The sequence below is a fragment of the Doryrhamphus excisus genome, chromosome 6, assembly GCF_030265055.1.
Source record: "Doryrhamphus excisus isolate RoL2022-K1 chromosome 6, RoL_Dexc_1.0, whole genome shotgun sequence".
NCBI lineage: Eukaryota > Metazoa > Chordata > Actinopteri > Syngnathiformes > Syngnathidae > Doryrhamphus > Doryrhamphus excisus.
The window spans coordinates 20,604,059-20,620,098 of NC_080471.1; the positions used below are offsets into that span (position 1 = coordinate 20,604,059).

At 40.5% G+C, this 16,040-nt stretch overlaps 1 protein-coding gene across 1 annotated transcript in view; it reads right to left on the reverse strand.

The window, feature by feature from the left end:
• Window positions 1-16,040, reverse strand: part of jph3b (junctophilin 3b) — a 49,497-nt gene that overhangs the window by 31,495 nt on the left and 1,962 nt on the right. The window contains exon 2 of the mRNA XM_058075211.1: window positions 10,559-12,338. Within this exon, the coding sequence (XP_057931194.1) occupies window positions 10,559-10,940 (382 nt within the window). The 5' untranslated portion in view covers window positions 10,941-12,338. The remainder of the gene's footprint in view (window positions 1-10,558; window positions 12,339-16,040) is intronic.

Below are 16,040 nucleotides of genomic sequence, written 5' to 3' on the forward strand. Positions count from 1 at the left end.
ATTGTGGACTCAGAAAGCTTTCTAGATCTTCCAGATTCTCCACCTCTTTCTACAATATTTCAATGGACTTCCTGCTTCCAATCCAAACGGTCAGTTTACTTGACATCCATTGCAGGCTGGTCATCCTGGAAGCCTTTTGAGGCTATTTTGATCAAGGGGTATTGACTTGACTTGACTGTCAAGCTAAGGCAGGTCAAATCAAGTAAATTCAAACATGACTTGGCTTGACTTGATTTGACTTGGCTTAGTCAAGTGAAGTCAAGTCAAGTCAAGTGAAATAAAGTCAAGTCAATGCAACTTAACTATATACGACTTGACTGGATTTGACTTGGCTTAGCTTGACAGTCAAGTGATTTTGATTTGATTTCACTTGACTTGAATTGACTTCATTTGACTTGGCTTAGCTTGAGAGTCAAGTCAAATCAAGCCAAGTCAATTCAAATCAAGTCAGTTCAAACTTGACTTGGCTTTACTTGATATGACTTGGCTTAGCAAATCAAGTCATTGCAAGTCAATGCAACTTAACTATATACCCCTTGACTTGATTTGACTTGGCTTAGCTTGACAGTCAAGTCAAATCAAGCCAAGTCAATTCAAATCAAGTCAATTCAAACTTGACTTGGCTTGACTTGATTTGACTTGGCTTAGCAAATTAAGTCATGTCCAGCCAAGTCAATGCAATGCAACTTAACTATATACCCCTTGACTTGATTTGACTTGGCTTAGCTTGACAGTCAAGTCAAATCAAGCCAAGTCAATTCAAATCAAGTCAATTCAAACTTGACTTGGCTTGACTTGATTTGACTTGGCTTAGCAAATTAAGTCATGTCCAGCCAAGTCAATGCAATGCAACTTAACTATATACCCCTTGATTTGATTTGACTTGGCTTAACTTGACAGGCAAGTCAAATCAAGCCAAGTCAATAAGCCAAGTCAATTCAAATCAAGTTAATTCAAACTTGACTTGGCTTGCCTTGATTTGACTTGGCTTAGCAAATCAAATCATGTCAAGCCAAGTCAAGTCAATGCAACTTAACTATATACCCCTTCACTTAATTTGACCTGGCTTAGCTTGACAGTCAAGTCAAATCAAGCCAAGTCAATTCAAATCAAGTCAATTCAAACTTGACTTGGCTTGCCTTGATTTGACTTGGCTTAGCAAATCAAGTCATGTCCAGCCAAGTCAAGTCAATGCAACTTAACTATATACCCCTTGACTTGATTTGACTTGGCTTAGCTTGACAGTCAAGTCAAGGACAAGTCAGGTCAAGACTTGACTTGACATGTTTTTTTCTTCTTCATTGTGCAATTTTGGCTGGTGCAACCTATACTCCAGAGCGACTTATACTCCAGAAAATACAGTACTTGAGTACATAAAGTCATTGTTCTTCAACATCAGTGAGCAAAAACCACTTCTTACCTATTAGTTGATAGAGCAATTAGCTTGCTCACTGTACATACATAACATACATATTCTGTAGAGGTAACTGAAAGAAAGCTTTCCTTGTTGTATCATCTATTTGAACTTGCAAAAAAAATAAAATAAAATGAGCTGGCTGATTTGCAGAAAATGCTTTGTGAGCATACTTAAGACCTTGCAATTTTTTTTTTTTTTGGAATGCATTTCCTTTGCTTTTTCTAACATCCTACTCCTTGCATTATTTATTACGGTTGCTGTCTCCCTTTTTGCCAACTAGCAGTCTTCTTGTCACATTTTTCTGCCCTAAATGTTAGGCAGTCGTTCACAAAAGCTGCACCCCATGTTATTTCGGGTAGCTTTGTCACATCTTGCTGGCACAGTCACAGTGCATATAGAAAAAAGATTTTGGCCTGCTATGCATTTTATTTAACACATGACAGAAGCACCCACCCCCCCAGGAGCGATGCATGGGGAAGACGTTGCAAACAATAGAATTTGGAAACAATGTAAAGCAAGATTAGCTTCAGCTTGGGGTTTTTTTTGCTGTGGTTTCTAACTCGCACAAGTATTTGTCACAGTGGACGCCTTTCCTGATGTAACTCCCCCCCATGTATTCGGGTGGAGAGATTCCTGCACCACTACAATACCAACATTCATCGATTGATTCATTGGCTCATTCATGTGCTACCACTTATCCCGTTCACTGTCATGGTTGAGCTGAAGCCTGTCCCGGCTGGCTTTGGGCGAGAGGCAGGGTACGCTCTGGACCAGTCAATCACAGGACAACTACCGCTATCAATTGTGAAGATAAACTGCATGAAGTGGCCAAGCAAATGCGCAACATGACCAGGAATATGAAAAAGTCCCAGCAATGTGTTGACCTTGTTTTCCCATATAAAATCCCATAAACTATAATAATACTACATACCAAATGAAAACAAAATGACATTCCGAGATGCTGAAGTAGACAGGGTCTTAAACCGAGAGGCGGGGTACAACCTGGACTGGTTAACATCGCCACAACTATTGAACTCTATGACTCTCACTCAATGACTAACTAGTGATGCTGGGAACACAGGTATGTGTTGGATTGCAAGGTTTCTAGGGTGTGTCAAGCATGTAAAGTGCGATTCCAATCCGACCCTGGACTGGTGGCCAGCCAATCACAGGGCACATATAGACAAACAACCATTCACACTCACATTCATACCTATGGACAATTTGGAGTCGCTAATTAACCTAGCATGTTTTTGGAATGTGGGAGGAAACCGGAGTACCCGGAGAAAACCCACGCATGCACGGGGAGAACATGCAAACTCCACACAGAGATGACCGAAGGTGCAATTGAACTCTGGTCTCCTAGCTGTGAGGTCTGCGCGCTAACCACTCGACCACCGTGCCGCCTATATAAGATCCAACAGTGCAAAATGTAAATTTTGGGAATTTTTTGATCATTTTGACCACACACCCCCAGCATGGACTGTTTTCTTGCCTGGCGTCAGGGAGAAGGCTCTGCAGCATCCGCTGTAGAACAACCACGTTTAGAGACACCTACTTCCCCCTGGCTATCAGACTGCTCAATGCCAAATAAGCCCCTCTACCTGCCCACACGCACAACCAAAACTTTAAATTATTGTTATTTATTCTAAATTATTTAAATTATTTGTACAAATTACTGTTTACACTGTAGATTGTTCATATTTGATGTAATCTATTTATTCTCCACATTATTTATTATTTATTATTTATTATTTATTATTTATTATTTATTATTTATTATTTATTATTTATTATTTATTATTTATTATTTATTATTTATTATTTATTATTTATTATTTATTATTTATTATTTATTATTTATTATTTATTATTACACAGGAGCCAGGCGACGACATTTTGTTGGCAATTTCACTGCTGTGTTATTGTGCAATGACAATAATGAAAGTCTATGTCTATATGTCTATGTCAGAAGTGTATATTTGATAACCAGACTTTGATGTCTGGTACGTGACAAAAATAAAATTAAAAAATAAATAAATAAGTAAAAAAAAAATTAAACTATATTAGGAAAGCAGGAAGTGAACAAATGTAACAGTTACTGATTGTAAAAGTATCAGATGGAGGGGTAGGATTTAATAAGCTTTGCTTCTATATATATCACTATATTGACACTTACTATGTTAAAAAAATAAAAATTACAAAAATAATAATAATAATATTTTAAATAATAAAAACTAAAAAAATATTTAAAAACATAAAATAGTTTTTATTAATTTTATTAGTATTATTATTATTAATTATTATTTCCCTTATCAGGAAAGCAGGAAGTGAACAAATGTAACAGTTACTGATTGTAAAAGTACCAGATGGAGGGGTAGGATTTAATAAGCTTTGCTTCTTCCTACTCCTTTTGGACATGTGGAACTGTGAACTGATTATGTGATGCATTCAATTGTAATCTGATGCATGTTCAAATGAAATAAAACCATTACCATTACCAAATAGTGGGCCGCCATTGACTGTATTATGATACAAGTTTGCTCTTGTGTTTTTCTTGAGTTTGTATCGACTGTAAATGGCGATGTACTGAGCTTGTGTGGGTGCATTAAGCAGTCAGACACAACAAATGACTACTCTAATCTCTAGCTGTTATGACTGCGTAACTCAGTCACAGTAATAATCTGCCTCTCTACAGCTCTCGTCCTCATTGTGTGTGCGTGTGGATTGTAATCAGTCAGTTTAGCTCCTCATCTCAGTAAACACCATTAGCCCGGAAGGCCGTGCCAGCCAATCAGAACCCGGAATGGCGGTCATAGTGGCCAATAGCGGTAAGGGTACAGAGTCTCCCGTGACACGCTGACCTGCTGCACATCGGTGTGTGTTGCTATGGAAACCTACTGCACTGTTACCGAGTCGCACTGTGGAAATGCAGTGGGCTGATGGAGGAAAGAGAAAAGTGGGAGGAGAACAAATGTGGGAGAGGAGTAAAAAGGCAAACAGTGACAATAAGTCAGAGTAGAGCTGCCTTACATCCGACCATGGAGGGAAGACAGCTGACTCCTGATAGGGAAAAATAGAGAAACCTCACTGGAGGTTGAATATTCACTGTACATTTAAGGAAAAAGAGTAAATGGATGAGGAAATAATTAAAAATACTACAAGACATGCAATTTGTAGTACTGTAAAAGTACTACAAGTGGAACACCACCACCGGCTAGTTATCTATGTTGTCAATATTGGTATAAATGAACAAGATTGTACGAAAAAAATCAAAACAAAAATAAAATAATAAAATAAAATAAAAATAATAATAATAGTCTCAGAAAGGTGACCAGCAATTTCCATTCATGTTGCAGTTATAATAAGCTATACATTCTATACAAACTTTGCCAAATCGCTATCATTATACATCCAGGGAACACGTTCCTTTAACATATAGAGGTCAGGAACCTATGGCTCGGGAGCCAAATGTGGCTCAAATGTGGACAATTTGGAGTCGACGATTTAGCTAGCTAGCATGTTTATGGAATGTGGGAGGAAACCGGCGTGAACATGCAAACTCCACACAGAGATGGCCGAGGGTGGAATTGAACTTGGGTCTCCTAGCTGTGAGGCCTGCACGCTAACCACTCGACCACCGTGCAGCCCAAAGATACATTATTTGTTCTAAATCAACTTCATCACATTGTTTTGTGTTTATTCATTCATTCATTCATTCTCGACCGCTTATCGCGGGGGTGCTGGAGCCTATCCCAGCTGTCTTCGGGCGAGAGGCGGGGTGTACACCCTGGACTGGTCGCCAGCCAATCACAGGGCACATATAGACAAACAACCATTCACACTCACATTCATACCTATGGACAATTTGGAGTCGCCAATTAACCTAGCATGTTTTTGGAATGTGGGAGGAAACCGGAGTACCCGGAAAAAACCCACGCATGCACGGGGAGAACATGCAAACTCCACACTGATATGGCCGAGGATGGAATTGAACTTGGGTCACCTAGCTGTGAGGCCTGCGCGCTAACTACTCCACCACCGTGCAGCCTGCGATTGTGTTTTGATCTGACAAATCTTAAGTAGGTTGCATCAAAATGTAGAATTACATTAACTCTAATGACTGACAAGTGATGCTGGGAACACAGTTATGTGTTGGATTGCAAGGTTTCTAGGGTGTGTCAAGCATGTAAAGTGCGATTCCAATACGACCCTGGACTTATCGCCAGCCAATCACAGGGCACATATAGACAAACAACCATTCACACTCACATTCATACCTATGGACAATTTGGAGTCACCAATTAATTAACCTAGCATGTTTTTGGAATGTGGGAGGAAACCGGAGTACCCGGAGAAAACCCACGCATGCACGGGGAGAACACGCAAACGCCACACACAGATGGCCGAGGGTGGAACTGAACTTGGGTATCCTAGCTGTGTGGCCTGCACGCTAACCACTTTTCCACCGTGCAGCCCAAAAAAAACATTACAGTGTTTAAAATAGAAAACATCCATCTATTTTCTACTGCAATGCAGGTGGCCAGAGCCAATGCCAGCTGTACTTCCGATGAAAACTTGATTATTACCGGATAATGCGGTAACCTACCCGGGTCATTGAGAGGTCCAGATGTAAACTTCCCCCCCTTAATCAAATAACCGGCTAGCTAATTCTGCAGAGCAAACCCTTTTGACGAAGAAGATGGCAGAAAGAAAGAAAGATACGGAGTATGATGCCAAACCATGCAGCACCAGAAGTACACATTTAGTTGTATTCAATGTTAAAAAAAATACATTATACGGCTTGCATAGCCACCATTGCGTCTTTGTGGTGACACGTTCACTGCTGCGGGACATCCCTCATCTTTCCGATACTTCTAGTTATCATCAGTCTGACGGCCATCTTCATCCACCCGATTCATCCATCATCATTCATTCTTGCTATCCTTTATATTGTCTCCCCCGACCCATCTGTCTGGCTCTCTATCTCTCTCTCTTTTGATACAACCTTTCCAAATAATCCAGTCTGCAGATATCATCATACTGCCTACAATGGAGTGTGCATGCATGTATGTGTGTGTGTGTGTGTGTGTGTGTGTGTGGTCCAGAACAGCATTGTCCTGGAACAGCCTGCTGCTCGTAGTAGACTTACGTAACTAGACTGCATGCATATTACTGTCAGCTCTTTTGCTCTGCTTGCAAACACACCACCAGTGTTTTTGTGTGTGCATCTTTTCATACACGACGTGTGTGTAATAGCTTGTGTGTGTGTGTATGTGTGTGTGTGTGTGTATATACAGAGGCATTTGTATCCTTAGAGTCGCTGGCGGTGAGCCCGGTCTCACTTAAATCAAAGTGATTCGACGACATTGATGACGTCAAATTATGATGTCAAATTGGATTATGTTTTAATATGCTTGAGTGTGACGGTACTGCATAGCTGAGGTCTAGTTAAGTTTGGGGACAAAATCACTCAAACGGAAGATAACAACTTATAAATGGAATATTTTTGTAGTTAACCTGTAGAAAAACAGTTAAAAACCCTCTAAATATATATATTTTTGACATAATCAAAGACCTCTAGACATGAACTAATACCCCTGGAGTCACATTTACATTGGTGTTACCCAAAATAGTAGACATAATCACAGAAAATAAGACATAACTAAGACTTGTGTGTTGCTATAAATGTGTTCCCTCCGGGAGCTGAGTGAGTCACGGACAGGAAGTGATATCAAGAGTTCAGATTTGAGTTTCAGTTTCAAGAACGCGACTTTTTATTCGGGATTATTGAGCCTGTTATAATATATACTATATATTATACTAATATTATACTAACAACTAGTGACCAGTGTAGAATACTACATATCAGTGTCTTTGAATGCATCTTTTGAATGCCTAATATTGGTATTTTAGTTCAGTTAGCATTTTTTATGCTTGAAAATCCTTAGACAAAAATGTTTTGGCTTGTGTGTGTGTGTGTTGCTATAAATGTGTTCCCTCCGGGAGCTGAGTGAGGGACGGACAGGAAGTGATATCAAGAGTTCAGATTTGAGTTTCAGTTTCAAGAACCCAACTTTTTATTCAGGATTATTGAGCCTGTTATAATATATACTATATATTGTACTAATATTATACTAACAACTAGTGACCAGTGTAGAATACTACATATCAGTGTCTTTGAATGCATCTTTTGAATGCCTAATATTGGTATTTTAGTTCAGTTAGCATTTTTTATGTTTGAAAATCCTTAGACAAAAATGTTTTGGCTTGTGTGTGTGTTGCTATAAATGTGTTCCCTCCGGGAGCTGAGTGAGGGACGGACAGGAAGTGATATCAAGAGTTCAGATTTGAGTTTCACTTTCAAGAACCCGACTTTTTATTTGGGATTATTGAGCCTGTTATAATATATACTATATATTATACTAATATTATACTAACGACTAGTGACCAAGGTAGAATACTACTATTAGTGTCTTTGAATGCATCTTTTGAATGCCTAATATTGGTATTTTAGTTCAGTTAGCATTTTTTATGTTTGAAAATCCTTAGACAAAAATGTTTTGGCTTGTGTGTGTGTGTTGCTATAAATGTGTTCCCTCCGGGAGCTGAGTGAGGGACGGACAGGAAGTGATATCAAGAGTTCAGATTTGAGTTTCACTTTCAAGAACCCGACTTTTTATTCGGGATTATTGAGCCTGTTATAATATATAGAATATATTATACTAATATTATACTAACTACTAGTGACCAGTGCAGAATACTACATATCAGTGTCTTTGAATGCATCTTTTGAATGCCTAATATTGGTATTTTAGTTCAGTTAGCATTTTTTATGCTTGAAAATCCTTAGACAAAAATGTTTTGGCTTGTGTGTGTGTTGCTATAAATGTGTTCCCTCCGGGAGCTGAGTGAGGGACGGACAGGAAGTGATATCAAGAGTTCAGATTTGAGTTTCACTTTCAAGAACCCGACTTTTTATTCAAGATTATTGTGCCTGTTATAATATATACTATATATTATACTAATATTATACTAACGACTAGTGACCAGTGTAGAATACTACATATCAGTGTCTTTGAATGCATCTTTTGAATGCCTAATATTAGTATTTTAGTTCATTTAGCAATTTTTATGCTTGAAAATCCTGAGACAAAAATGTTTTGACTAATAATCGGCCATATTGAACCATGAAAATACATTATTTATTCATTAATATATTATTTTTTTAAAACTGTGATAGAGTGAAGCCGTGAAATTCGAAATACAAAGTGGCGAGGTACAACTATACACAGTCAGAAACCAAGCTAAAAGTGCATACGAGAGTTGTGCCATTAAATCAACAAATACCAGAGATACTGTCACATGTTCCTGTTCCTGTTTTGTCCTCACAATGTTTTGTAATTTTGTAATTTTATATAGGATTATTTGGAATATTGCATAGAGTCGGGACAACGTGCTTACATTGATCTGCAAGTAATTACACAACCAAAAAAACGACACCACAATAAAAGCATTACTCTATTTGTGTTGATATGAAATACTATTAGCCACAAGGTGGCCTCGTGGGTGGCATGATGGCCCCACTGTCAGGAGCTGGCGGGTGGAGGAAGCTGGGTGCTAAAATATGTATGTTAGTTCATTGGAGAATCTAAATTGTAAATGTGATGTATAAAGATGCCAATATTATTAAGATATTATCCAAAAATAACATCATAAATTGACTTTCACTTGTATAGGTGACACTGTCATCATATTATTACCTATCAGGAGTGACTTGGGGTTCAGTATTTTGCTCAAGGATACTTGGGCATGATCATAAGAGGACGAAGGTTCATGTTCGGGTTGGGAGTCAAACATGTAAACATGCACACACACACAAGCCAAAACATTTTTGTCTGAGGGTTTTGAAGCATAAAAAATGCAAACTGAACTAAAATACCAATATTAGGCATTCAAAAGATGCATTCAAAGACACTGATTTGTAGTATTCTACACTGGTCATTAGTTGTTAGTATAATATTAGTATAATATATAGTATATATTACAACAGGCACAATAATCTTGAATAAAAAGTCGGGTTCTTGAAACTGAAACTCAAATCTGAACTCTTGATATCACTTCCTGTCCGTCCCTCACTCAGCTCCCGGAGGGAACACATTTATAGCAACACACAAACACAAGCCAAAACATTTTTGTCTAAGGATTTTCAAGCATAAAAAAATGCTAACTGAACTAAAATACCAATATTAGGCATTCAAAAGATGCATTCAAAGACACTGATATGTAGTATTCTACACTGGTCACTAGTCGTTAACTAGTTGTTAGAGGCGGGGTACACCCTGGACTGGTCGCCAGCCAATCACAGGGCTCATATAGACAAACAACCATTCACACTCACATTCATACCTATGGACAATTTGGAGTCGCTAATTAACCTAGCATGTTTTTGGAATGTGGGAGGAAACCGGAGTGAACATGCAAACTCCACACAGAGATGGCCGAGGGTGGAATTGAACTTGGGTCTCCTAGCTGTGAGACCTGCACGCTAACCACTCGTCCACCGTGCAGCCCAAAGATACATTCATTGATTTTCTAATGCTTATCCTCACGAAGGTCGCGGGGAGTGCCGGAGCCTATCCCAGCTGTCTTTAGGCAAGAGGCGGGGTACACCCTGGACTGGTCGGCAGCCAATCACAGGGCACATATAGACAAACAACCATTCACACTCACATTCATACCTATGGACAATTTGGAGTCGCCAATTAACCTAGCATGTTTTTGGAATGTGGGAGGAAACCCGGAGTGAACATGCAACTCCATACAGATGGCCGAAGGTGGACTTGAACTTGGGTCTCCTAGCTGTGAGGCCTGCATGCTAACCACTATCCCACCGCGCAGCCCATAGCCCATTCAGTTCAACCTGCCCCAAAGTCCATCAAGTATGAAATAAGTGATCATATTACAACAACAAAGTGAGCTGATCTATGAAGGCCTCTTGTTAACTTTCTACCTTTGCCCTCTCTGACGCCTGCCGCCAGTCATCCTTCATTAAGAATATCCCCGTCCCGCTAAGCTTAGACACCAAATGTTCTTCCCCTCATACTCAAAGCAACCATGCAACAGTTCTTTCCTTCTTACCTCCATCAGAATACGTCTCGGTGCCGTATCCGTCCTGCAGCCCATTGTTCCAAGTCCCCTCGTACTTCCCGCTCATCCCGGTACTCTCCCGTACGCCGTAGCGTCCCTTAAAGCCGTGCGTCCACTCCCCTTTGTAGACCCATCTCCCCTTGCTCTCGACGCCCACGCCGTGCCTCTTGCCCTGTCCCCAGGTGCCCTGGTAAGTGTTCCCGCTGGGCCAAGTGTAGACGCCCAACAGCTCAAAGCCGTGGGCCCAAGACCCACAGTACTCCCCCTGGCCCTTGGGTCCCGTGCATATGCCGTGGCCGTGCGCCTTGCCATCCTCCCACCCTCCGCAGTATGACCCCCCATCGTCAAAGTTGAATCTGCCTCCAGTGGACATGCATGAAACAGATCTTGGCAATTCCCCTGAAGCCTCGACAAAAAGAAACAAAAAAGAAAAAGAAAACACAGGGACAAGAAAGGAGGACAGGTTGGAGCTAGCACCGGTCCATGGGAGCTTGAGGTTGGAGGTGGAGGTCGAGTGAGGAGAAGAAGAGGGAGGTGTATGTGAGTGGGATGGGAGAGAACTCCCACTCAGTTCGACACCAGCCTCTGCGCTCCTCCGGTGCTGTCGGCTTTGCGAGCAGACGAAGAAGAAACAAGGCAGCTCCTGCACATCGGCGTTAAAACACACGGCGTCTCCTGGACGATGCTTCACACCATCCTCCTGGCGGGCGCCCCTTCGCGGCACCCCCTTGCGACGTGCATGAGGCTCCTCTGCATCAGGTGCAGAGGTGAGAGAAGAGGAAGGTGGTCCCCGGTACTGCCATTATTCTCTCTTGGCAGGAAATGGAACTTAGAGGTGGAAGCTACAGCAGGTCCGCCATGGGCCCGTCCGCACGGTCCACAACACTCATTTCCTGTTTTCAGCCTCCTCCTTTTCCTCTTCTTGTGTGGAGAAGATCAGACTCCCTGAATGGCAGTTCTTCAAACATGCAAGGTTTTCACACTCAGGACCGAGGCCCTGACTGGACATCAATAAAAAAAAAATAGTCTTAATTGCACTTTTGCAGTACTATATATATATAAATATATATTGCATACTTTTGTCATCAACACAAACACACACAGAAAGCACACATACTTAGAAAAACAATGGACAGAAAAATAAACAAAAATAAAAATAAACGTGCCGGGCTGCTTTTTTGTCTGCCGTTTGGTTTCATAAAGCAGCAATGCAGTCAGCCTTTCTAAAACACACACACACACACACACAAATGCGTCCGCACACAATGAAGATAAATAAGTAAATAGATGAATATCTTCTCCCGTGTTCCTCCTGTCCCCCTCTCTCTCTCTCTCTCTCTTTTTAGTCTGTACGCAGGTCTTTAATCCACTGCGTCCATAAGTGGTTTATCCCGTGCGTGGGTTGCCTTTCAGTGTGCCTGCTTGATGAGATAACATCCATCTATATGATCCTGTTTTGCTCTCGGCCTCTTCTTCAGCATCTCCTGCTCATCAAGCTTCCCTGTGGAGAAGCGGCTGACGCACACAACGTTGCCTTCCTTGCCTTGCTCGTCTTGCTCTCCCACAGTTTCTTCTTTATCCTATGGATGGATCTCTGGAGTGCTCTATCTCTCTCTCTTTCTCTCTCTCTCCTCGAAAATCTGCTCATTACAGAGGACTGTTCCAATGCAGCCAACCAGCCCCCCCTCCTTCTGCTCAGTAGCACACTCCACTTTTAAAGAGACAGCACTACCACCATCCATCCTCCATCACTTGTAGCTTTTCTTCTTTTCTGCAAGTCATAAAAAACAACACAATAAATGTGGTGAATGAAATTCAAATAAGAGTACTAAAACACCGCCTAGGGGAGGAAATGCCCCCCCCCCCCGGGAATAATACAAATTTACAGTAAAGCCGCATCACATTGGAATCCACATCTGTTCAAGAGCTGGTCACTCTGAATGGGTTTAAATCTTGGTTGAAATAAATTCAGTAATGACACAAAAGTGGAATCCATAGGCTTAAAACGGTGACAAGGTGTGGTCTATTTATTACATAATTCACAGAATATTTAGATCAGGGGTCTCAAACTCAATTTACTTGGGGGCCACTGGAGCTAGGGTCAAAAAAAAAGAAAAAACGCATTTATTAAAAACAAAAAAATGTAAAAAACTTTGCTTTGGTTCCAATTTTCTACAATAAAAGTTCTGATAAAACATTCCACTGTTCTCAAATATCTTACTTTTTATTTTTCTACACAAAAAAATATAAAAAATAAATAAAAAAAATCAAGAATAAAGAAAATCAATCAATCAGTAATAAATAAATATAATAATAATAATAAAACGTCAAATAATAAAAACTTAAGAAACCACATATAGTTGGTGGGTAGACAAATTATTTTTTCCCAGATTAAAATTACCAAAGCATTATTAGAGCCCTGTAGACATGACAAAACACGACTATAGTCACATTTATACTCTTTTTATTTACAACATATTGCGCAACTGCAGGGTCTTGAGACACATGCTAACTCGCAAACGAGAGAGCTAGCGACCTAAACGGTAGCCTTCAAGTTATTTCCTTTAAACTTAAATAGCCAAAAACTTACCACTTCCACACGGATAGGGAGGATAACTATTAACAGTTATTTAACCTTTAACATGAACATTAATCAAACGTAATAATTTTTTCTGGGTACGCAGGTACGCACTAACATTAAACTTTCATATCAAGACGGGGGCCTCAAACTCGTGTCCTGCGGGCCACATTTGGCCCGCGGGCCACGTGTTTGAGACCCCTGATTTAGATAGATAGACTTCATTTATTGTCATTGCACAATAACACAGCAGTGAAATTGCCAACGAAATGTCGTTGCCTGGCTCGTCGCGGGGTTGCTGGAGCCTATCCCAGCTGTCTTTGGGCGAAGGCAGGGTACACCCTGGACTGGTCGCCAGCCAATCACAGGGCACATATAGACAAACAACCATTCACACTCACATTCATACCTATGGACAATTTGGAGTCGCCAATTAACCTAGCATGTTTTTGGAATGTGGGAGGAAACCGGAGTACCCGGAGAAAACCCACGCATGCACGGGGAGAACATGCAAACTCCACACAGAGATGGCCGAGGGTGGAATTGAACCCTGGTCTCCTAGCTGTGAGGTCTACGCGCTAACCACTAACCACGCCGTGCCGCGCTCCTGTATAATAATAAATAATAATAATAATAATGTGGAGAATAAATAGATGACATCAAATATGAACATCTCCCTGAACACTGGCTCTCCTCAGGGATGTGTTCTGAGCCCCCTGTTGTTTACCCTAATGACCCATGACTGTCGCCCCAGATACAGCAGCAAGTACGCGGATGACACAACTGTGTCTATTTGAAATTCACCTGCAATGAACTTGAGCAGTTAGCCAGTTAGATTGGCTTGCAAGCAGCTAGCCAACTACTAGTAAGTAGTTTATTTCAAGGAATCTGTACCTCTCGCTTATCCGACATGGTTCGGCAAGCTGTTCTGATCTTTTTTTTTTTGTCATGAAAGCACCAATAAAGTTCGAAATTTTAGTATCGTCAGCAAAGTTCTTGTATGTTCTTTCCGGTCAATCACCAGAAACATAAAGGTTTTTGAGATTGTCATTAAATTCCATGCCTTATTAAATGACAGTACAACTTGAAGTGTTACATAATGTTACTGTGTTACTGATCAGAACATAACTGTAAACCTAGGGCTGCACGGCTAAGAGACCCGAGTTCAATTCAATTCAGTTTAATTCATCTCTGTGTGAAGTGACTTTACAATGTTTTTTTTTCTCCATTCTAAACTCATATTGGTACATGTTTGTATACTCATTAAGTATAAGCTGACACCATGAGTCAAACTGTTATATTGAGTAATGACCTTCTGCAATTTTCATTTTTTTAAATAAAATCTCATTGAAATATTCTTAGGCTGCACAGTGGTCGAGTGGTAAGCGTGCAGACCTCACAGCTAGGAGACCAGGGTTCAATTCCACCTTCGGCCATCTCTGTGTGGAGTTTGCATGTACATGCGTGGATTTTCTCCGGGTACTCCGGTTTCCTCCCACATTCCAAAAACATGCTAGGTTAATTAGCGACTCCAAATTGTCCATAGGTATGAATGTGAGTGTGAATGGTTGAATTGTCAAAGTGTCCATTGTTGTGTTTATACTGTACAATCTAAATGAATGAACAGACACCTCTTCTCCACGATGAATCAACACCAAAAGAGAACAAGGCAGGGATACAAATGATGCTAAAATCCCCTCTAGTTAGGATTATCAACCCTTCAACAGCCCTTCCTCCCACACCGGTCCTTCCACTGTTGTCCTTGTCCTTCTGTCTACAGCGTCTTGGAGTGCTAAACCCATTGCTGGCCAGATTACGGTAATAAAATCACAGTGAGGTTAGGGATTAAGGTTAAGGCCTCTAAACACACTGGTGGAAATAGGAGAGATGTGTGGGAGGACGGTATATGTGTATATATGTGTGTGTGTTGTCTTATAATGAGATCAGGCACGACATCACCTTGATTAAGTCAATTACAGCCGGAAGTTGATGACATCATCACTGGCAATGTTCACTGTCAATTCAAAAGGTAGATTTTTATGAATTTATACTATAAATATGCTGATATTTTGATCCAATGTTTTATTTTTCATAGTTCACATTGTTGCCGCTGGACTACCCAGCATGCCTTGCGGGCATTTTGAAATAACAATTTGAAGTGACGTGTTACGTTTAGTGCTTTGTTGTTGTTTTTCAGCTATGTAGTACTTGATAAAGTACATATATGATGTGTTAACTTGCTTAGGATGTGTTTTGCTTTTTGCTGCGTTGCACTGTGAGCAACTATGTTGCTGCTGGACTACCCAGCATGCCTTGCGGGCATTTTGAAATAACAATTTGAAGTGATGTGTTGTGTTTAGTGCTTTGTTGTTGTTTTTCAGCTATGTAGTAGTTGATAAAGTACATATATGATGTGTTAACTTGCTTAGGATGTGTTTTGCTTTTTGCTTTGTTGCACCGCGAGCAACTATTTTGCCGCTGGACTATCCAGCATGCCTTGCGGGCATTTTGAAATAACAATTTGAAGTGACGTGTTATGTTTAGTGCTTTGTTGTTGTTTTTCAGCTATGTAGTAGTTGATAAAGTACATGTATGATGTGTTAACTTGCTTAGGATGTGTTTTGCTTTTCACTTTGTTGCACCGTGAGCAACTATGTTGCCGCTGGACTATCCAGCATGCCTTGCAGGCATTTTGAAATAACAATTTGAAGTGGCGTGTTACGTTTAGTGCTTTGTTGTTGTTTTTCAGCTATGTAGTAGTTGATAAAGTACATATATGATGTGTTAACTTGCTTAGGATGTGTTTTGCTTTTTGCTTTGTTGCACCGTGAGCAAGTATGTTTCATGACCACCTATATTTTGTGGCCCGCGATTCAAAACATTTGCCTACCCGTG